Source organism: Asterias amurensis, chromosome 20 (genome assembly GCF_032118995.1).
Source record: "Asterias amurensis chromosome 20, ASM3211899v1".
Taxonomy (NCBI): Eukaryota; Metazoa; Echinodermata; class Asteroidea; order Forcipulatida; family Asteriidae; genus Asterias; species Asterias amurensis.
The window spans coordinates 13,310,291-13,333,594 of NC_092667.1; the positions used below are offsets into that span (position 1 = coordinate 13,310,291).

Here is a 23,304-nt window from a genome sequence, read left to right on the forward strand (position 1 = left end):
TCAATCCAGACTAGAGGGCCCGATCGATAACCGTTTGAGGGGAATAGAAGGGGATAACCAAGTACAACACCATGAATTAAACTTGCCCCCAAGTCATATCCAGTCGAGGATTCAGATTTTGTGTATGTATAATATGTAAAGTAGCCATAGGGTTGTTCCTCATTAACCAGTGGACGAGCTGTTTGCTAGTCTACTACCACAGGCGTGGTGCAAGGGACCCCCATTTTCTTAATTTACAATGCTGAGTGTCCCCTCAATGTCTTCAGACTTGACGTAGAATCTTTCTTTTTTCCATGAATACAATGAATTTTCATGATTTTTTCTTCCTTTCCCTGTTTCTTCATTTTGTATGAAAGACAAACATCTGATGGACGGGCAAGGGCTGTAACAACAACTGGGGAAAAGTTTGAATTGGAAATTTGCAAAGATAATTGGACGGAGGCAGGTATCGGGCTACACAATGGATTGACAGAAGAAGGCTAGGATAAGGGGGCTCTGTTTTGTCTGACTGGCTGGCCTGTTACGGTGTCTGGCTGATATGTAGAGTTTATTTTCCTTGGGATGGTTTTATGAGGCAACTTAATTTCCATCCTCCATAGCAGTTGGAGGTTGGTAACCTTTGTTATCACCCACCTGATTACCATGGAGGTTGGTAACCTTTGTTATCACCCACCTGATTACCATGACCTCCAGGCTTCCTTGAAGTTTTCATCTGTGAAACAACTTCCTTATAGAACAAACACAAATTCCTTTTGGATGTTGCCTATTGAGGTTCCCTTTGTATTGAATAAGGTTTCCATCTGGAACGAAGAGCTCGTGTGAGACAACTTCCTATAGAACAACAAGGTTTCCTTCGGGAAAGAGGCTTCCTATTGAGGCTTTCTATGATGGCTTCCTTGGAATTGAATGAGTTTTCCATCTGGAACGAGTTTGAGTTTTCCATCTGGAACGAAAGAGTTCACATGAGACAACTTACTATAGAACAACAACATTTCCTTCGGGAAAAAAAGTGAAGTGTCCTGCGCACCAGGAATTGTCATAGCATGTACAATGCCACTTCTGTTGGTAAAATAGGTTTCATGTTCAACACTGAAAGAAGCTTCTTTAGAAAAGAAAACATCTAGTGTTTTCGTTAAAACCCGTCCCTCTCGCTAAGGCCACTCATGGTGAAACATAACTAGTACACAATAAACCCAGAGGAAAATACTAAGAGCAAAAAGAAAATAAGCTGGGACATAAAAGCATAAGCCATTTTGAGATGATGGACAGAATACTATGACACTAAGTACTTGGTTTGGGTAAGTTTTTCTTTATACACCCACACCAAGCAGTACACTCCTATAGTGGTCACTGTACTCCAAAAAGGCTAATTGGAGCTAGACAAACCGCCGGAAATCCAGACGCTTAAAGTGCAATACTGTAACATTAAAAGGACATGAACTTTCTCCACTAAAGGTTAAAGACAAATCCGTATTGTGCCGTCACTGTGAAGAAAGTGCAAAGTGAATTGGGATTAATCAAGTCATAATGAAACCATTTATGCGCTCGGTTATGATTCGTCTTGGAAATCGCTCAGAGGGCAAAACGTCATAGAAACGTAGCATTTTTTAAATAAGATTAATACGGTAAATGATACAGATGTCACTATTGGTTTACATCTACGGCGCATCATGAAACACATTTGATTAAGCATTGAAACAGCCTGCCTAAACACTCAAGAAGAGAATAGTAACACTTTATGGCTGTGTAAAACTGCAGGGTACAAAATATGTTGATGAAAATTTTGTAAATATTGGGTACAAAGACAATTTTGGCCGTACCCCACACAAGTGTAAAATGTAATACATGAGGAATAGCACAACTACGAGGTTGAAATCACTCAAGAAGTGTGAACATTTTCAGTTTGTTTAACCTCAAACAACCTGCAGGCTTGTTCTCTGTGTAGTCTTATTTTGTATTGCCTATTCTTTGTATGTACTGTTTGCCTCACTGGAAATAAATAAATAAATAAATAAAATAAACTTTTACAACAAAATAAATTGGTAATAATGACTGAAAATTAGATCATTTGCTTCACATGAAAACAGTTTTTTTTTTTTACAATTATGTAAAAGAGGAACCATAACCATTCACTTACTTATCAGAAACGTGTCACCAGCGAACAAAATATCATGCATTATCATTCCCTCTGTTATTCCTGGTATCCTATTATTATTTTTGCTATATGGAAACAAAGTATAGTTTAACAGTTTTATTTGTGAAACTGACCACATTATTTATTACAAGGGGTAAGCATGGATGCTTAGCAGCAGCAGTGCCAACTGTGTGTGGTTCATGGGATGGCATTCGTAATCTACCAAAATGAATGTTAAAACAATGCTGGATTCAATTAATTTAACTTACAGATCATTATGAAAATCAGATAGACCATATTGTGCTCATCTTATATTATATTAAGACCATATTCGGTCACCACAAAATAAACGCCTTAAAGTGCACGCTACGTATTGTTCACACGTGCGGTTAGCCTCTGCGAGGAATCTCCCAGGCATGACGCATGCGCATTCGTATCCAGACGGCCACAAATCCGAGGGTAGCCATTAATTCACCAACTGGATCTTTCGATAAGTCGTGGAATTGCTTTTTTTTTAATATACATATATACACATATCAGTGTTCAAATATCATGTTAATACTTCCATTTACGGTAATGTGATTAATTAGAGAATTTGGTCACGAACGGTGCGCCTTTAATTAAGTATTGAACTCTTTAATCAGGCCACCCAGCAGATTATTAAGTATAACTAATTGTATAATCCCCGTGGTCCCCCCCCCCCTAAAAAAAGGGGGAAAATAAGTTTTTACAGACACACGGAGATCATGAAATAAGCCCGGAATCGCTCTAGGGGTACCCCAAGGGTCGATTTTTAGTCCAGTATTATATTCAAAATCATCGGTCGAAAGTGCTAGTATGAAATCCAATTAATTTCTCGGTTTAAAAAAAAAAATGAAATAAAATCAATTAAACCACCCGGTGATGTGAAATAATCTCATTTTGAAAGCAGCTTACTTTTAGAGACCCGAGGTCTAGTGGTGGTTAATCCAACTAACCATTAAACAAGCACGACTGTAATGATTATGGCTTAGCGTCAAGCCCTACAGTCAATTGACTATAGATGTACATTGAATACTTTATACACCAGAACAACCTACGGCTAAACTTTAAACCCTACCAGATACCGCATGTAACAACCATGCAATACAAGTCACTCTGAACTTGTGGGTCAAGTTATAAAAAAATAAAAAATAAAAATAAAAATAAAAAGTTGATTTGAAACACACCTTTTGATATCTGATGATTTGCCATTATTTTTAAACAGCCACTTGAATGATTTTGTTTTAACGGGAATGCTATTAAAACTTGTTTATAATGTGTTTGTTTGTCATTAAATGTAATTTTGATATTTGTATACTTCTTAAAAGGTTGTAATATTCGATCAAAAATAGGCCCCAACCTGAAAGATTTTGAACAACTAGAAACACCGCTGCCGTTGGCGGCGTGCGTCAAAAATTCAATACGTTGACGTCATGTATGGGGTGCTGCGTTATTGTACGCGGCTATTCAAAACGTGACGTAACATGAGTGATGACGTAACAGGGCTTTTCGTTAATCTTTGTGAAAAGCACCGGAGAAGGGAATTCAAAATGACTGTTTTGTACACAATTAAAATCTGTTTAATCTCTTTTGAACTCAACTTCCTTATTGGTTGAATACATTTTAAATGAAATACACAGTAGATCGCTTGTTGCCGTTTTCGTCCAAGTAGGCCTTTAACTAAAAAAAAAACAAATCAGGAACAAAATACCATTGACAGAAAAAAAAGATATCTCCTTGTAGTTAAGGCTCACCTGTAGGGTACAGACACTGACAAATGAGAGTCTTAACTTACTGCATGTAAAGGAATCTTCTTCGGTACAAATAAAAAGAAATGCACCGATGTTTTGTATAAAAGTGTGAGAGTTAAGACAGTATCACGATATGTTGCACTATTCCCATCGGAAACTAAAACCGTAGCACATGAAAAAGAACTCGGTTTGTACATCCAACAATTTTTGAGCACATCTTGGATATGTTTTCTAGTGATACTTCCTTACTTTGCATCGCCTAGAATCCTTTCAATAAATTACCCTGGCATCATTGTACCGCCCCCCCCCCCCCACCCCCGCCACTTCATGCTCCTCATCTTAAACTAATTCAATTGTATCAACAGTATGCATAACGAATTCATTTTGAATATTAAGTTTTGAATTAATTTTGATCCGTGTACGACTTAACATGGATCAAGATATTATTGTGTGTGTGTGTGTGTGTGTTTATTTATAGCCGTCATCATGCCAACCCTTCTCTCTTGATCGTTGTGTGTTCTGGAGAATCGAGTTCTCAGCGAATTAAAACCTTTTGGGGAAAATAACAACCTCACGACTTTGCCGATGGGATGGACGCAAAGAGCTGAAGACAAGCGTGTATCTAATGGAAGTCCCCAGCCCTGACAGCACGCGTGATGTCGTACTTTGAATTAATCCTAGCATAACATCATAACAAATCTAGCCGCGGAGTAACCTGGGGAAGCCCCCGTCTGAGGGGGGGGGGGGGGGGGGGGTTGCTTCTACTTACCTGTTTATACAATATGTTATAAAACATCTCAAGCGTCAAAATTTAAGTCCCGTTCACACGAGAGCAAATTTCACGGGTCCCTTGCTAAATTGTTACATGGTTGTAAATATTTACAAAAAGAAATGTACTTGTGTGTACAACAATTGTTTTACTGTCAAAGTTCGCTTGCAAAATCTTGTCGAACATTGCAACATTCTTTACAACCGTGCTAAAATTAAGCAAGGGACCCCGGTTAAATTGCTGTCGTGAGAATAGCACTTTATACACACTCGTGAGAAAATAGTGCCCGTTCCATCAAACTACACGAGGCGTGATCTTAACAAGTGGTAAATGGGAACGTGGATGGTGACTATGTTCCAGACAATTTAAAGTGATGATGCGCAGGCTGATTTGTGCACTTAATGTACAAATTTGTGTTTCTACTTCCTATGCTGATTTGGGATGTCCCAAAATACAGCAGTATGGATTTAACTTTGAATAACGTTCAGACAAAGTTACACGGTTGTTAGTCTGGTGACCTTAAAATGCTCTAAAGCAATGCAATAACACACTGCGGTATGCAGGGTCTCAGACAGATTCAAAGGTCAAGATGATAATTATTTTCCGGACAGCAATTTTTGCTGCACTTTAGATTAACATTATCATTATCAAAAATGTCCCTATTTTTTAAGATTTCCCCCTTTTTTTTTTAATCGACTGAGAAGAAAAGAATCCTCATTGAAAGCACGACAGTGTAAATGTCGGTGTACATAAAACAAAACAATATCCTCTTTATCTATGATTAAATCGTATGTAGTTTAACCCCCCCCCCCCCCACATGCCCCCCCCCCCCCGATGATATGGAGATCCGCCCCTTGCTTGAGCTGCAATTTTTTTTTTTACCGCCATGTTTCACCGCACGCGAAATGTGATTAAAAGAGTGCTTCATCTAATGAGACAAGCCAATTTGTCCAACCAGGTTGTTCTGTATACCCAGAACAATCCTGTGATTTTCTTTCTGGTTTACGGGGCAGGCTGATATTCCTGATGACGTTCCTGGATAAGTTTATCACACTGTAGCAAAAAGGTTTATTCAGGCGTTTCTCAACGCCTGAAAACAAGAAAGTTGACGGTTCTTTGGCGCCGAATACCTCTATATAATTATCTTAAATGTTATCAGCTTTGGGCAATCCGCTGTTTTATTTGCGGTAAACTTGTTATTAAATCTCGATGTCTCGTCGTGACGCCGGGTTTGGCTTTGGGTGAGGGAAAGATCAGTTTTCATTGGGAAAATCTGTAACATTTTGAGGTTAGCACGGAGCACAAGTTGGCCTGAAATAGCTGGACGATACATCAAGTTAAAGTGAGACTGTGTGGTGACATCTTTGCTCTTTCCACTCGGCAAACCGCCCCTTGTGTTACATGCACGCTAAGGAGGTACCCTTGATTTGCCCCAGTAAAAGGCACTGGACACTACTCGCAATTACTTAAAATAATGTTAGGATAAAGACTTAATTTGGTAACGAGCAATGGAGAGCTGTTGAAAGTATAAACAATGATGTGAAAAAGGCTCCCTCTGAAATAACACAGTTTTTGAGAATGAGGTTATTTCTTACTCAAATTTTAAGAGACTTCAGCAGCTGAAGCCTATTGCAATGCATCCGAAGAAAGCACACAAAATACATATTGTATGCATATGATGGGATGCACCAAGAGAAAGTACTGGTCTTTGACAATTACCAAACGTGTCCAGCGCCTTTATAGTGATACTGAGTATAGACATCTTTCTTCTTTCCACTCAACAAACCGCTCCTTTTCTCCCTTGTGATACACGCTCGCTGAGGAGTTACCCTTGATTTGCTCTAGTTAAGAGTGTGGTGTGTGTGAAACGCTGCAATGGCTCGTGGCAATTTAAAACAATATTAAAAGGGCATGTTTTGTTTTTTTCTTCAAAGTGTTGAGGAAGCTTTCAAGTAGACGATCGATGTGTTTACGTTTAGTCAAATTAAAATGTCCATTTGTTTGTTGTCATGTCACTGCAGCCTATTTTGTTTTCGTTGGAGGAAACACTGCGAGCTTTAACCAGACAATGTGTGCATTGTGTGTTTGTATTGTTTTAGGCTTGTTTTTTCATGGCCGCGTGTGTATAGTGGGGGGGGGGGGGGGGGCAGGGGTTTGAGGTCGGGAGCTGTAGGAGTGCTAATGACATGCCAAGTCCAAAGCTCATGTCGACTGCGGAGACAAGATACACCGACAAATAAAGGACGTACGCGTAAGAACAATCCAACTTTTTGAAATGAAATTAATATTTTGACCTTTTTCATTTGACCTTTTTTATTTCTCGTTTTTTTCTGGTGCAGGTTACTACATCTTTGCTCCGTCCTCGTACAATGAAACTCAAATTGGTCAGGTGACGAGGTTCTCCTTTCCCGTATATCAACTGAAGGAGGGACACGGTAGTCTCAGGTAAATTATTTCCTCCCTCCCCCCATCCCCATCCTCCCCCCCCCCCTCACCCCCGTCCCCTTCTCAACCTCACGAGGGTATCACCCGCTCGCAATATTGTGTTCTGCATTAAGAAATTACCACTGTCGTATAGTACTTATCATTTTTTTTATAAGTGCAGCATTCTATAGCAGTTTGGGTGCTCCAATACAGGAGGGATACCTCATCTGATTGCAACCCTCATTTGTACTCAATTAATTTTTAAACATCTATATTTTCGTGTATCAAATACTCCTGTACTTTTTTTTTGTTTTTACAAATGGAAATAAAACAAACGAGATTTTCAATGGGGACATTTATTTTTCAAAATAAAATTAAATCCTTACAAGAAAATCAGGGTAATTTTTGAGGATGGTAATTCTAAAGTACAAAAGAACAAAAATTGCCACCCGCTCCCCGTCACCGCACGCCAACACCCCTCTGTCATTAGTTCACACTTCCATCAAACGACCTTCCAGCCGCTAAGACAACGGCCAAAATTAATCTAAGCTTCCCCAAACCCTCTCTCTGAAGGGTAAAGTACATCAGCATGCAAACTCCCAACTCTAAACAACGCCCCCCGAATTAAACATGCCATAAAATCGAACCCCTCAATTGTACAGCGGGAATTCAAACAAGACAAGAATCCTAAAGTTGTTTTTCTACTTGGAACCGAGTTTGATTGAGGTGACTTCCCCGTTCAACCCATGTGGGGATCCCGCCAAGTGTTTGTTCTCTAATAAGCCTTGCTTCCCTTGGTCGCCCCGTGACGGTAAATAACAGAATAAAGAACACCGTGACTTATTGCATTCAGACGCCTATCCATTGTCCCTTGACAACTTCCTGACAGATTTGCCAAAGTATTTTCTCTTTCCCGCGCCGAAAATTCCCTGACGGTTGTTCGACCAGACAGGATTTTTTTTTTTTTTTTTCTTTTTTTTTTTGAAAAGGCCGATCGAATACTGGGGGAAAAACACCATAACATCATTTTGCAGTGTGTTATTTAACAAGTGCCTCGACGAAAGTGACAGTGCCTATCAGCTGTGAAAATTGAGGCCATGATTTGGACGCTAGGTGGCGTGCTTTTCTTTTCCCCGTTCTGCCTGCTGAACTTACCATTCCGAAGCTCTTTCGGTGGTTGGTTTTCATCCTTCAGCAGTAGTGGCCGATCGATAAATTCAATCAAGTCATATTTTTCTGAAGAGGTTTGGGAGGAATTATTTGCAAATGAATTATTGAACCGGCAAAATTTTATTTGTATAAGTGCGGCCGTATAAATACCATCTCAATTCATGCCATCGCCTTGTTCTGTCGCGTTCCATATGTATGTTCTCGTTGCTAATGATTATATTTTCCAAAAAGGCCTCTGACTATTTTACTTGCGGCCTCAGTTTGATTATTATTGACGTGATATGGGAACAATCAGATGGCTGCCCAATAACAAACATGTTATAATGTCCTGATGGAATTGTTCAACTCTAACCCTCGTTTATGGTTTAAAGGCAACGGCACCTTATGACGACCAGTGTATCCCAACATATGCAGAAAATAACAAACCTGTGAACACTTTTGGCTCAATTGGTTATCGAAGTTGTAAGAGAATAATGAAAGAAAAAAACACCCATTTTGCACAAATTTGTGTGCTTTCACATGCCTAATGAAAGTCTTCAGGCCTGAAGTATTTTATTATTTGAGTGGGAAATTACCTCTTTATCAAAACTACGTTACTTCAGAGGGAGCCGTTTCTCACAATATGTTACACTATAAATTGCTCGTTATATACCAAGTAAGTTTTTATGCCAACAATTATTTTGAGCAATGGCTAATAGTCTCCAGTGCATTCAAACCACCAACACCATTATTATAGGAAGAACATTATTTGGGTGTTGGATTAATGACCACCATTTCCACCACTTTATAGTATTTTTGTGTTGGGTTTTAAGGTTCTTCTACCACATGTGGGACGGCTACGAACCAGATCGGCTCGGCACCCTGACGGTCTACGCATGTCACGGATTACCGTTATGGTCACGTGAGAGAAGACAGCGCGATAAGTGGCTGGCTACCGGTGAACTGGACATCTACTGCGAACAACCGTTTGAGGTAAAAACGGGTAACCATGTTATATTTAGTTCAATTTAAAGGGTTTGCTGATGAGTTTGATGTGTGGCTTGACGGCTTTAGCTATTGACACTTGATTGTGTTTGACTTAATAGGATAGCCATAGCCTTGGCTATACAATAACATGTCATATACATAGGCACTAGCCAATGTTATGTACAGTATAGCCATTAGCAAATGAGTTAATGACTATAATTGTAGCCACAAGCCATGGATATGTAATAGCCAATAGCCATAACCATGCAAAGACATGACTATGCCTAGTGACTATCCATGGCTAATACATAGCCACTAGCCATTGCTATATACATAGTAACTATCCATTGCTATCTATAGCCACAAGCCATTGCAACCACTAGCCATGGCTATATAGCCACAGGCCATGGCTAAAACCACTAGCCACGGCTATACATTGTCACTAGCCATGGCTGTACATTGTCACTAGCCATGGCTATACATAGCCACTAGCCATGACTATGTATATGAAAGCCATCATAGCGATGGCTATGTATAGCCACTAGCCGTTGCTATTATAGCCACTACTAAGCCACTAGCCATGACTCCCACCTTAGTCTGGTAAGCATTAATTTGTTGTGCTTAGCTGTTTTTCTGTGCCCAAGCAGCTCTATGAAATTTGGCACTGCATAACGGCTCGATTGGTTAGTCAGTTATTTTGACTTTCACTCTATTAGCCGCGACAGTGTTATGCATGCAAGACACGTGTGTGTTCCCGCTCTACCGGTCAAAATACTCAAGCTTAAGAGGTCCACCTTTAAAGTGAAATATATACTCGGTTAATAGGAGAGGGGAAAAAAATGAATTATGCTCTTATAGGGAACTTGAGATGTTCATAGAAAAGATGACAGAACTTCTGTTGGGTGCATATATTTGACTGTTTCGATGCCTTGGGGATAAACTGGATGGAGTCCCCGTTCGACCATGACTCATTAGAACTTAACACTTCTCATTAATACCAGGTCCTTGAGTAAAAAAAAAAAAAAAAAAAAAAAAAGGACAAAAAAAAGGAAGGCACAGCGTGCATGATCAAAATCGTGAATTTATTTATAGTCCTCTCTTAGAAAACATAGTTATGCATCGCTTAATTCATAATATGAGTAACTCTTGAGGATTTCTTTACGTTCCTGTCGATTGGGAAAGTGGTTGCGGTTTTGTGAAGGAGGTTTTTTGTTTTTTTACAAACGGTTTTATTTTTTATGGAAATTTAAGCGACTTTCGTCACTGTGGATGGTTATTCATTTGGGCTATTTAGGCCCCTATTTAAAACCGAACGTATTTCTTGTGGAAATTCATAAGAAAAATTGTAAATTAATTTTTGTTTTATTTATACCGTCATACCGCAAATCTGGAATGGATGGGCTTTTGAAAATTGAACCACTATTCGTCTCTATGGATATTCATTAAGCTATTGGACCCCTATTAAATCGAATTCTTGTGGGAACTTGTATAGAGGGCCCTGAGAAAAATCACAACTGTTTTACACATAACTCAGATATGAAATTGGATGAATTTGAAATTTGAATCAAGGGAGGTGAGCAATTTAATCAGTTCAAAATATTGTGAAGTGTTGCTTGATGGTTTCAAGGGTTCACTTTTAAAGTTGTTCACTATTTGGGATGATTATTTTGCCGTTACTTAAGAAGAGCTTAAAGTGCAATTTTCTCATTTTGTAGGCATCAAAGTGTGACTTAGTTTTCTCCTTTAATGGACCAGGATTTGGTGTGGACTTAATTATGAAATCCTTCCACGTTATGAAAAGAATACGCACGCCAAAATCAGAACATTTACCTCCCGGCTACTCACAGTGCCCAAGATCGAATGAAAACAATCATTAAAATGTTTTCAGAAAAAATATTGGCACCCATTTTTGTTGAGATATAGGGTGGACTGGAACACCGGGGTATGTTTGATTATTCAACACTGCGGGCGCTTTTTCGCAGCACAACAAAGATGGCGTCTTATCGCTTTGTGTGATCGGTTAGGCCTTAGGCCTTGTGGGTTTTATACCTCTCCCCATCTGGCGGCCCGCTCTTGCATTCGAAGTCTTTATTTTCAAAAGCACTGGATGAAAAGACTGGAGATGAAAAGTGATTCTTATCACAGAGCGAAGATGGGATGGCCTTTATCTGCCTTTTCTCTGCCGGAGCTAACTGGGCCTTCCATACCCCGTGGGTAAAAACGAGCTCGGGTCTCCAGACCGGGAATTAAACAATAATTTTACAAACCCTTCACTTTGGAACATCTTTGTTCCGTGGAGACGATGGAGAATGGCGGGTTTTCTTGTTGGAACTTCCGATTACATGCACTTGACCGAGTGTTCGGCTAGCTAGTGGTATAACAATCAATACAAACTCTATGCATAATGAATACATTGCATGCCTCTTTTACCAGTTTTCACATCAGCTTTTAGGGCATTTTGAGAAACAATGGCCCCGGCTGTGGTATCGGCTTAGGGCTTCATCAAGTGATACCACTTGCATTCAACGTTCGCAAGTAGATTCAAAATGGCGGACGGGAGTATGACAGTAAAGTTAGCTTGATATTGGATATTTAGACATTCGTTTATGTTTGCACAGCGAATATCGATGTTGCTTTTGCTATATTGGACATTGGACTTTCATATAGGTTTGTGCAGTGACTGGACGTCTATACTTTGTACATCGATATTGGATATTGGACATTCAAATAGGTTTGTACAGTGAATGTCTACATCGATATTGGATATCAAACTAACTTTACTGTTACGATATTACAGCTTGTCATGATAATGCTCATAGTAATGTGTATAGTTATACAGTTTTGCTATTCACTCAAAATACTCTCACTGTTATTTTTGTGCTATCACCGTGATTGTGTATTAAACCAGGTATAAAGATGCAAAATAAAGGTTGGTACTAGTATTAATTACACAAGGTTTTCGTACTTTTGTTTGCAGCTCATCTTCGAAGTTATTCGGGGCGGATATGATAGTGACATAGCCGTGGATGACATCCGATTTGTAGATATCTATCAATCACCACGTAAGTTTGTAAAAACAAAATAACTCTTTCAGTTTGAGTGAGTTGTATGAGAAGCGTGTTGAAGACAAGACTGAGATTGTGACCAACAGAGGTCGCTGTTTACCGTCCGTATTAAAAAAAACTGCCATGGCCCAATTTTATAGAGCTATATTTCTTAACAAAATGTTTGCCTAGAGCGAAAATATGCAGGAAACCGGTCATAAACTGTACGCAAAACATGGTATATTGGCTGGTAACCCTTTTCTTCAAGTAAGCAAAATTGGCTGGTGATTAGTCAATTTGGTACTGAAAACAGCTCTATCAAATTGTACCCAGGAGATCACATGCTGAGAACCCCGTGATAGAAAAATACAACGACTAGGCGGAATAAAGGTTATTGCGGAAGCCGAATGGTCTCTCCACTCGAAGACTGCAAATAGAAATGGAGTGATGTGGTCGTTTTTGTTAATGAGAATCAGCACGCGTTCTGGCACAGAATCAGCGTGAAGTCGAGTTAAACTACCGCACTGCTGACAGTAATTGTTACTTGTTCCTAGAAACAACATAGGAAAACAATAATTACTATTTTCTAATAAGGCATTGGTACATGCGGAGAGTTATAAATACCCCAATTTACTGCACGCAGTGAAGCTTTTTTAAGTTCTTAGAAATTTGCCAAGCTTTGCACGGTGTGGATAAATAGGAAGAAACGATTATATTATACATCGTAAACTTGCGGATATGACATGGTTTCTCTTCAAGACGAGCAGAGAGAAAACACTTCGATTGTTAGAAACGTCAAGACCACACCCTCTGTTCAGAGCCAACACTCCCACAAAAGAGATTGACACATGGTTGTACATGTACCCGCAAGTTTCTATTAATATTCATAGTAATTCCGGTGTCAGATGCAATTGTGTCCGCCATGCAAGACTGTCCGCTCCGGACACGATTGCATCCGGGGCTATGCAAAAACCGTCCGGTAGACATGTACATGACTCGACTGTACTGTGCGCGCATAAGCGAGCGTGCATCCATTCACGTAGTTTATGATTGCAGCGAATACCCAACGGCCGAACATTTCCAATGTCATTCATGACATGCACTTTTAGCTTGTAAAAAATGGCGAACGTGTTCCGTCGACCAAGGGCGTTTAGTTTACTGCACGGGACGGTTTTGCACGGGGGCGGACACAACTGCATATGCAACTGTGTCCGGGCAGACACAGTTGCATTATGCAGCAGCGCCGGGCGGACACGATGATGCAAAACCGTCCGGCGGACATTATTGCATATGCAATATTGTTCTCCGGACAGTATTGCATAGAGGACATAATTGCATGCGACACCGGTGTTTTCCCTCATACACTGATGTGTGTTTAATAGCACTAAATATTCAGCTAAAGTGCTTACCCGAGCTCCGTGAAAGAAAAAACAAATCATATGCTAAATCATATGCTTATAATTCGGATGGGATTCGAACTTACGACCTTTGCAATTCTACAGCAGTGTCTCACAGATCACCAAACATCAGAGTATTATTTATAGTTTGTTCCTATCTTACAGGCTTGTTTTTGCTGTCGATGAACTTTTCTCACGTGTTAAGTTGTGTTAGCGTAATAATTACACCCTTAAATAACTATTTGATCACACTTTCACTGTATTGGGATTCCGTGCTTATACAGTTGATCCGTTTATAGATATCGGCTTTAAGTTCCGTTAAATGAAAAATCAAAATGTTTTTTACCTTTCGTGTCTTTAGGGGATATGGGCCTACAGGTTGAACGGATGCCGTTTTAATGTGTTTACGCTTCGCACGCGTCACACATTCTGGTCACAAAACATTATTAGCCTGAGTATGTTTGAGACGGGATTGTGTGTGGGTGGACGGGTGATGTTTGTGTTTGTGTGTCGGGGTATCGATCAGTTTATCACCCGTTCACATTAGTGGGATCCTTGCGGTATTTATCCACAAAAGCCGATGTTCCGTGGGTTTTAATTGGCGGCAGTGGTGTATTGTCCACTGTGGACTTCACAGTAAATCGGTTCTAGAAATTGTGGAAGTTGAGTGATTGTTATTGTTTAACTGCCATAAGCCATTTTGTAATAATAATAAAACAGTATTTATATAGCGTATTCTGGATCACAGATCCCTCGACGCAATTTACAACTTAAAAAGGCAATGTTTACAAACACACACTGCATACAAAGTTAACAAGTCAGTCGTAAACAATGACGACAACGTAAAATACTAAACCTTTTTGTATTTCATTGTACATGTAATTAAACTTTCCATTGACCTTTTAACCTTTTTGAATGACTTTGTGACAAAACTGAAACGGACATTTTAGCAAAACTATGTCATGCTCAGTAGACTCTACATCCTTTAACTGAAACTACCCTTTGTTACAGCAACGTCAGCGCCCCCGCCGACCACGACGAGAGAAAAAACCACTGTAACAACAAAAGCAACAACTCCGCGTGCAACACCCCGAAGGACTGAGGCCAAGTCTACGTCAGCTGCCACACTAAGCCGTATTACCAACTCGACACCCAAGAGGCGTAAGACGGAGGCGGTCACGCCCCCCATCACGTGGAGGGCTGGGTCTCCCTCAGATCCACCAGGTGAGAAGCGTTGACGTCATGCATGATGTCATTTCTTGACTTTCTTTCCCTGCCCCCACAGTGCTCTTTAACATCAGCCATAGTCGGGACATAAGCACATTAATTACAACACAATTATCACAACACACCACAACACAACAATGTGCTCGGTCAGGGGCCATTTGTTCGCTAGTTCACAGAGCAGGACCCAGTTATTACACAAGGCATGTGTAAGCACAAAAACTTGCTGAGCACATAACACTCTATGCTTGATGCAAAACACAGGCTACCAGCCAAATCTACCGTGCATTACCATATGTGAATGGTACCACTGAATGGTACCCAATCATTTCTTGCGAATTTGCTGAGTGGATTTTTTTTCTGCTAAACAGCTTTTTAAAATTGGGTTTGGTCCATATATCACGTGTGAATACCCCCACGTGACTAGTCTTCAGCCAATCAGAGTGCATAAAGTCCCCGAAGCCAAAGTGCTTGTTAATAATAATTGATATTTTTGTCGACAGTGTGGACAGCGTTTGTTCTAGCTGGTGTAGTTGGCGGAGGTTTTGTACTTTGTTTCATGGCGTTCTTCGTCATGTTCTTCTTCTGTCGCCGAAGACGAAGGTGACTATTATTTGTACACGTCATTAAATATTCTACGGACCCCTAGAGGTGCCATCCGGAATTCTGATATCATGAGAAATAACCGCTTGACGGTGACGCTAAAAGTCGACATCAAAAATGATTTATCTCGTGACTACGACATCCTCAAGTGAGATGTGGTCTTCTCGATTTATTTCATCTCAGGATGTCGAACATCATGAAAGTAAGATGTCGACTTCTTGATAAGTTATATCTGGATGTCGTCATCCTGATACCTTTATGACGTCATCATCCTGCAGTATCTATCTCAGAATCTTAACAAGTTGGATGGCACTTGCAGAGCTTCTTATCGTCTGTACACTATTCCAACTTTCTGCCGGACTTCATTCTCTTTACGTCACAGAAATGCAAGGAGACTTCAGATATTATACTGGTTTATAGAGAAACAAACAATGTTGCAACTTCTTTTTGTGGCAAACACAAGAGGGTGCTATTCGAGATTATGATATATAGTTGTTTTATTGTAACGTTAGACGCTTGGTTATTTTAGTCTTAATAGTATTTGATCGTTAGGACAGTCCTCGATCTAGACGCATAGCGCCCTCCAAAATATTACTGATGTTTACCACGAAAATTAAATCCTCGGAATATTTTTATCAGAAAATAGAATTAGCTGTTGTGTGCAAACTGCTGACCAACCTAAAGGACCTATGATATCAATGCAAAGAAGAGTTATTATTACATCAAATCGATTTGTGTTTGTTCTTCTATATCAGGTCGAAGTCCAGATCCGCTGGTATCCCGTACAATGTGGATAACATGACGTACCCTTCAGCTAGTCTGGCACCCTGTGGTCGATGCGATGCATACTACACAGCATTGCAGACCACCAGGGGCGTGGAGCTACACTTATACCAAGAGCTCCACCAACCAGCGAACGCGAAGATCAGTGACACAGGCAGCAGTACCAACGAAGGATTGCACTCGGCCGACGGAGGTTTCTACGAGTGTATTGAGGAGGACCAGTTCAGCAGCGTAACCAATGACACGGATTACACAGAGGCGGAAACGGCACTCAACTCAGCGAATACCGCCACGCTACCGTCCAAGCAGTCCTTAACTCACACCGTGGACCCCTTACCGTTCGAGACCGGCCCCGAGAGCCCAAGCTTCGTCGTCGACCCTGCCTGCTGCCCCGAGCGCAAAGGGAGTGGCGACTCGTGCAAAGCCGAGGCGCCACTGCCGTTTTTGGAACCAAAATATTTCACGCTAGAACCGGACGGCGGTTTCCGCGACGGTACATGTGGTGTTGAGAATGACGAACACAAAGTAGATTTTGAACTGAGCGAAGACGAAGATGTCAAGTGTTTATCACCGGATGATATTGAGCGGGGGCAGATCACGCTAAGCGGCCCGGTGTCCCCCAACGTCTCATACTGTGAACCACCCAGTGAAGATGAACCTTTATCACCAACAGAATCTGACCACGACAGTCTCGACGCTAGTCATTACGGGTACGTCCCCCCGAGCATTGGTCTTTGCGCCGTGCCGGACAGGGGCGGTAGAAAAACTGAAATCATCACCGAAATCTAAAAGACACAATAAATAAAAAACTTTTATACCGGTTGTAAATTTTGTGAACATGTTTCATGCAAATGTAATTTTGCCAATTTATACCGTATTTTGTTGTTTAATTAGTTCTCTACAACGCAGATTTTGTCATTAATTATTGCGAAGTACTGCATGTGATTCAATTATAAAAGTCATGCACACACAAAACAAAGAAGACTTTCACTGACCAGTAACAAATATTGCTTGACACATCTCTGCTAAGCAGAGATGAGCTGGGTACCAGTCACAAATGGTACATGTGACATGGTAGTTTGGCTTGTAACCTTATTCTCTCTCTGCTAAGCAGAGATGAGCTGGGTACCAGTCACAAATGGTACATGTGACATGGTAGTTTGGCTTGTAACCTTACACATCTCTGCTAAGCAGAGATGAGCTGGGTACCAGTCACAAATGGTACATGTGACATGGTAGTTTGGCTTGTAACCTTATTCTGGTAAGCATAATCTGTTTGTACTTAAGCGGCTCTGTGAATTTGAGCCTAGCATACAAGCAAGTTTTGGCAACGACATAATCAGCAATAACATAAAATAACTTGCACAAACGAAAAGCCACGCCCAAAGAAATTTGACGGCAAGGACTTCTTTGGTTTGAACATCGGCTACTGTTGTCATGGCGTTTAGTTGACATGTCACTTACAACACTTTCTGTCTGAGATGAAATTAATTTTAGCTTAATTTACATACATCATGAATACCACACATACTGACTTTACTCAACTTATTTTAATTTTGTAACATTTTCAAAGTATTTTTAAATAATTGTACATTTTGTTTTCTTTTGCAAGGTTTGCTGCCAACCAACCTTTCATAGGTTGCCAAAAACAATGTTGTAGGATGTTCAGTGGTGTTTAATATTAATCATACCATTGCTTCGTGAACCGGCTTTGGTTAATCAGTGCGTCTTGAGAAGCCACAGCCAGAGTTTCATTCAATCTTTTTCTGAGAATGGCCTCTCATAAAAACAAATCTCAATCAAGTAGGCTTGGAGTAAAACATTCTGCAATGCGCTATCATGCAGAAAAGCACCAGACTATCTGGGGTTTTAGGACGCTAGGTGGCAGCATACTTACCATGTAAATCCATTAATTCTCGGTATCTGTGCATGCCACTGACCTCTATAATAGAGATCTTTAATTATCGCTGCATGCTCAGAACTATGTAAACAATGGAAATGTGCCTGGTAAGTCTGCTGCCACCTAGCGTTTCAAAGTCTCCCAGATAATTTGCATTGTAAAAACATAACATTGTATGGCATTTAAATCATGCCTATTGGCTTGTGTTCTACCTATGCAATACTTTGGACTGTCAATACGAAACATTGCCAAGAACTTTCAGTATAATTAAAAAGTACACTTCATTTTTTAGCTTAGAATTATCAGCTTGATCAGTTTTAAATGCACTATGTTTATTAGTTCTATGTTCTATTGATTTGTGTAAAAGGAACAATTGTTTTGTACTTTAATGGCCAGAGTTAATGGATTGATATTTTATGTTGCGAGAATATTCTATCGGTTGCAGTTTACGGTGAAAAAGCAACTGTAAATGACACTCAAAGATTAAGAGAAGTTTTGTATTGTACAAGTTTGCACAGTTTCCATCGTTCCGAACTACTTTCCTTCTGTAGATTGTGTCGTAGATGAAACCAACATTTCTGTCTAGCCATGGAAGTAATTAAACACACATTACTCATGTTAACTTTGGAAAACATGTTTTTACGCGAACAACTAACTAGGCTAAATTGTGACCACCAAATTGTTTTCAAAAAATGATTGTTGCATCACCGTTTTTGTGGGTGTCATCTTCTTAAAGTCGGTTTCGATTCCCATTCATGCAGCTATTAAGAATCATACCAAAGCTATTTTTAGAATGTTCGTGCATAAACAAACCTGTATAAATTATTAATAAGCAAACAATTGACAATGTGTCATGAAAATAACCAAATCCGTGCAACTCCCCATTTCAAGAGCATGCCATACACAATGAATCGTCGATAGAGGGCGCTATCGTAGGCGATGCAGAGGAAACTTTGTACAAGTCTCATGAACTGTTAGAGATTTTCCCAGAAAATTGTGTTTTTTTTGTCAAAAAATAATTAGGAAGTTCTGTGATAGCACTGTGCCATTTGTATTAGTGTAAGTTTAACCTTGACGTGAATTAAAATTTAATAACTCATTGGTAAGAGTGTTACATTGCCACCACCTTGAAAAATTCCAACTTAAAATAATTGTCCTATTTCACTTATTGTCTGCCATCGAAACTTAACTTTTGACCTCATCAAGCTTTTCAATGATTGGCTAATGACGTCAGTCCTACATCGACTATCTTTGTCAAGATCCCAATATAAGAACGAAAAAAATACTACCCATAAATGGATTCGAGACCAATGGACTTGATTTTATGTGGGTTTTTTGTTTATAATGCTATAATTATTTTGTTTACAATGTCTTTAATTAAATGTTTTGAACTAATGTACTTAAAGGCAGGTTAATTGCCAAAGACCAGTATTTTCACTGGGTGTATCCAAAAATATGCACAAAGTAATAAACCTGTACAAATTTGGGCGCAAATGGTCATCAAAATTGCAAGAACATAATGAAAGGGGGGTGAATTGTTGTTCTTTCAGATGCCTATAAGAAAGGACTTCATCAGCCTTTCTTAGATTCGAATTGTTTGGTGTAAAAATACTTCTCTCTCTTAAGTACATTACTTCAGAGGGGTCGTTTCTAAGTATGTTAATAACAATAAACAGCTCTCCAGTTTTCTCTGCCAGATGAACTTTGTCACGCAAGTCACCAAAAAGGGGCACCATTTAACTTACCACATACAGATAATTCAACACCTTAATTTACACAATATTATTATGTAAAAGTGTGTAATAAATAAATTTATATAAAATAAGAAAAACAGAACTGGCGTTCACTATGTATACAGTACTATTTTCTCAAATAATAATGGTGTGATTTTGTACTGTGTAGAATGTGATGACGATGTCTAGCACGTTAATAATAGTATGGTTCAAAAGGGATGTTGAATTTGGTAATAATATCAATTTCAAGCAAGGACCAGCGGCAAAATCCATAGAGTTGCTTAAACAGAAATTATTGCTTTAGCAATTCTGCTAAGCAAACAATTATTAGTAGGATACCAGTCATAGATGGTCCATGTGAGATGGTGTTGTTGACTGGTAACCATATTCCGGTAAGCATCATTTTATTTTTGTTGTGCTTGCGTACTTGTTGAGCTGCTTAAAAACAGCTCTACGAAAATGGGTTCAAGAGATAATGATATGGAATAAAAATTACTGTTGTCAGCGGGAGTTACGAGTTTTCACCTGAAGTTGTAGACGTGAAAGTTGAGTGTTCACCAAACTTGCATGATATGAAACTTACTGAGGGGGAGGGGGGGTGATTTAGTCAAATGGTGGGGCTGCCTTTAAGTAGGGGGCTTCTACAAATCCAGAGTGTTGTTGCTTAACAAATATTTCATTTGGGTTGGCCTGAACAATACAATGGAAAACATTGTTTTGCGGTTCTGGTTGGTATACAATGCAGTACAGACTTTATTTACACTCCGGCCCGAGTTTGAATTAAAGGCACTGGGCAGTCCTTTAAAGATCAATATTTTCACGAAGGTGTATCCCAACATGCATAAAATAACAATAACAATAATGTGGAAATTGTGACTCAACATTGTTCATCGAATTGCAGGACAACAACGAAAGAAAACAAAAACACCGTTGTTGGAAGTCTTTTACTACCAACAACTCTCCATCGAAAACTAAGACGTTTTTATGCTAACAATTGTTTTATTAGTTATTACCAAAAGTGTCCAAGGCCTGCACTGTTATTTTATGAATTAGGATGTAGATGTCAAATCAAAGACACAAATTATTTTTAAATTACTGACAGCTCTTTATTCTGGGTATTGTATGTAGAAGTTTTAAACAGTATGTATGCAGTACTTTTTGTTAAGTGAAATGGTTTAAAAGGGGTTAAACTGTACGTTAAATTGACCTATTCCATTAATGGTGGTAGTAATTAACATTCAGCTGGAGACTTCCGAACGCTAGGTGGCAGCAAACTTTCCAGGTAAAATTCATTGTTCTCGGTAATGTGCGCGTGCTCAGAAGTACGTAAACAATGGAAATTCAACCTGGTAAGTCTGCTGCCACCAAGCATCCCAAAAGTGTCACATTTTAAAGACTCGCTGTTAATAAGAACTAAACTCCCTTGCGATCAAACTTTTATCTTTCGTTTTGGTCATTATTATTTTATTTTGTTTTCGTTTTAACTTTGCTTTTGGTTATCATGTTATAAATTGGCTTATAATAATATAGTTTCTTTAAATATTGTATTGTTTAACGCTGTAATAATATGGGGACCTTGGCGTATAAATATAACACTGAAGATGTATAAAAACAAACACGCAGGAAAGAGCTGGGTGTATATTTCAAAATAAATACTCACGATATAAAGAGGATAAAATCACTTTTGTAGTTTTTCATTTTCTATTTTATTTGTGGTAAACTTGTGATTATTTTCTCCGACTTCACCATACTATGCCCTTCAGATTTGTTTTTTTAAGGCTTCCTTTTTAGAGTATACCATGCCCAATTATATGGGACAGGGGGTGTCCCCCTCCCCCCCCCCCCCACAACAAAAATGTAAAAAATGTGCATGCTTTAACACACTTTTCCCTATTGTACCAAAGTACCCCCCCCCCCCCCCCCCAAAAAAAAAAAAAAAAAAAAAAAAAAAAAACTATTCTGCTACAGAATTCCTGAGTTTCCGACCACACAATAAGAGTGGGGTTACACCTAGCCTGGTTCCATGTCTTTATCCGCAAGGATTCACGAGCCTCGAAGCGTTATGTCAGATGTCCAGGCTAGGATCACTTCACCATTGAGCGTTAAACATTCACGAGACGTGTCACAAAAGATATTATCTGAAGGTCATAGGTCAATCTGTCCTTATTCTACCGTGTTTGGAAAAGCATTGACATAATCTGCATGGATAGACAGGATGTGAACCCTCTCCAGTTGATTCCGCCTGGTTTGATCCATCGTATCCTGTTGACGGCACGCTGGGGGTAAGCCTCTGTTAGTGTTAATAAGAATATGATTTCTATAAGCATTTTGAGGTTAGTGGACGACACATAGGGTGCGTTCGTTTAGCTTCTGGGTCGGCCCCGGTCTGCACCGGTACTTTCGAATAGCTTTGACGGGGCTCACCTAGGTCAGCCCCCAGTGCCCTGCTTGTCGAGTGGGTCACTTTGGGGTGGCCTGAGGTGCATGCTGTCACCACGAGAGGGCGGGTGTGATCGTTCGATTAGCTCTTGTCAGGGGCTCACCCGAGTGAGCACCGCGGAGTAGACTAGACCCAGTGAAGCTAAGCGAACGCACCCTATAGGAGTGAACTTTGGTTGCGATGTACCCCAAACAAAATATATATAAACAAAAAGTTTAGTGTCCTGGCTAGTATTTTGTTTACCACACTTCAAAATGGTCAGTAGCGCCATTCCCTCCAGAGCCAAATTGCATAGAGCTTCTAGGGACTAAGCATAACAATTGCTTTGCATGACATGTCGTCCTTCTCGATAAAAACAGGATTACCAACCAAAATGTCCACGTGATTTTCAGGATAAGCAAAAAAATCCGAATACCAGTAACAAGCAAAATGCAACTGAATTTGCTTAGGGAAAAAAAGACGCTGACATTGGCAGAGTATTTTGTCAGAATTTCAGTATTTTACTCTTTGCTTAATTTAAAAAAATTATCAAGAATGTATTAAATCATCATATCATGCAACCATGTCCGAGAAATCGCATAGATTTTCGAGGAAGACATTAAATTTAGGGCAACGATTTTCTCGTTTCTTTGTGCACTAAATTAGGCACAACTACAAACCGCAGCAATGGCGCGCGGTGCCCATGGCGGCGGCGTGCAGCACTTGCGCGCCTAGCCTGGGTTGGTGATGTAAAAAGTGTGACACGCGCGCGTATAATCAATGAGCGCAGTGGAAAACTGCGAACAGTGCGTAGTGCGTATATCGTGTAGTTCTGCTAATACCAAAGACAATGGTAGTAGTATGCGTGCGCTGAAACGCAAGCGGACAAAAAATGCGTCCCACGCGCGCGCAAAGCGCGTTGGGACATTCAAACGGCGTGTACGTACGCACGTTTGTGGGTGTGTG

The 23,304-nt window shown here is 39.8% G+C and overlaps 1 protein-coding gene across 1 annotated transcript in view; it reads left to right on the plus strand.

The window, feature by feature from the left end:
• Positions 1 to 18,316, plus strand: part of LOC139952454 (uncharacterized) — an 86,413-nt gene extending 68,097 nt beyond the window's left edge. The window contains exons 3-8 of the mRNA XM_071951588.1: positions 7,015 to 7,120; positions 9,082 to 9,241; positions 12,213 to 12,297; positions 14,688 to 14,900; positions 15,404 to 15,503; positions 16,259 to 18,316. Of these exons, the coding sequence (XP_071807689.1) occupies positions 7,015 to 7,120; positions 9,082 to 9,241; positions 12,213 to 12,297; positions 14,688 to 14,900; positions 15,404 to 15,503; positions 16,259 to 17,075 (1,481 nt within the window). The 3' untranslated portion in view covers positions 17,076 to 18,316. The remainder of the gene's footprint in view (positions 1 to 7,014; positions 7,121 to 9,081; positions 9,242 to 12,212; positions 12,298 to 14,687; positions 14,901 to 15,403; positions 15,504 to 16,258) is intronic.
• Positions 18,317 to 23,304: the final 4,988 nt, after the last annotated feature.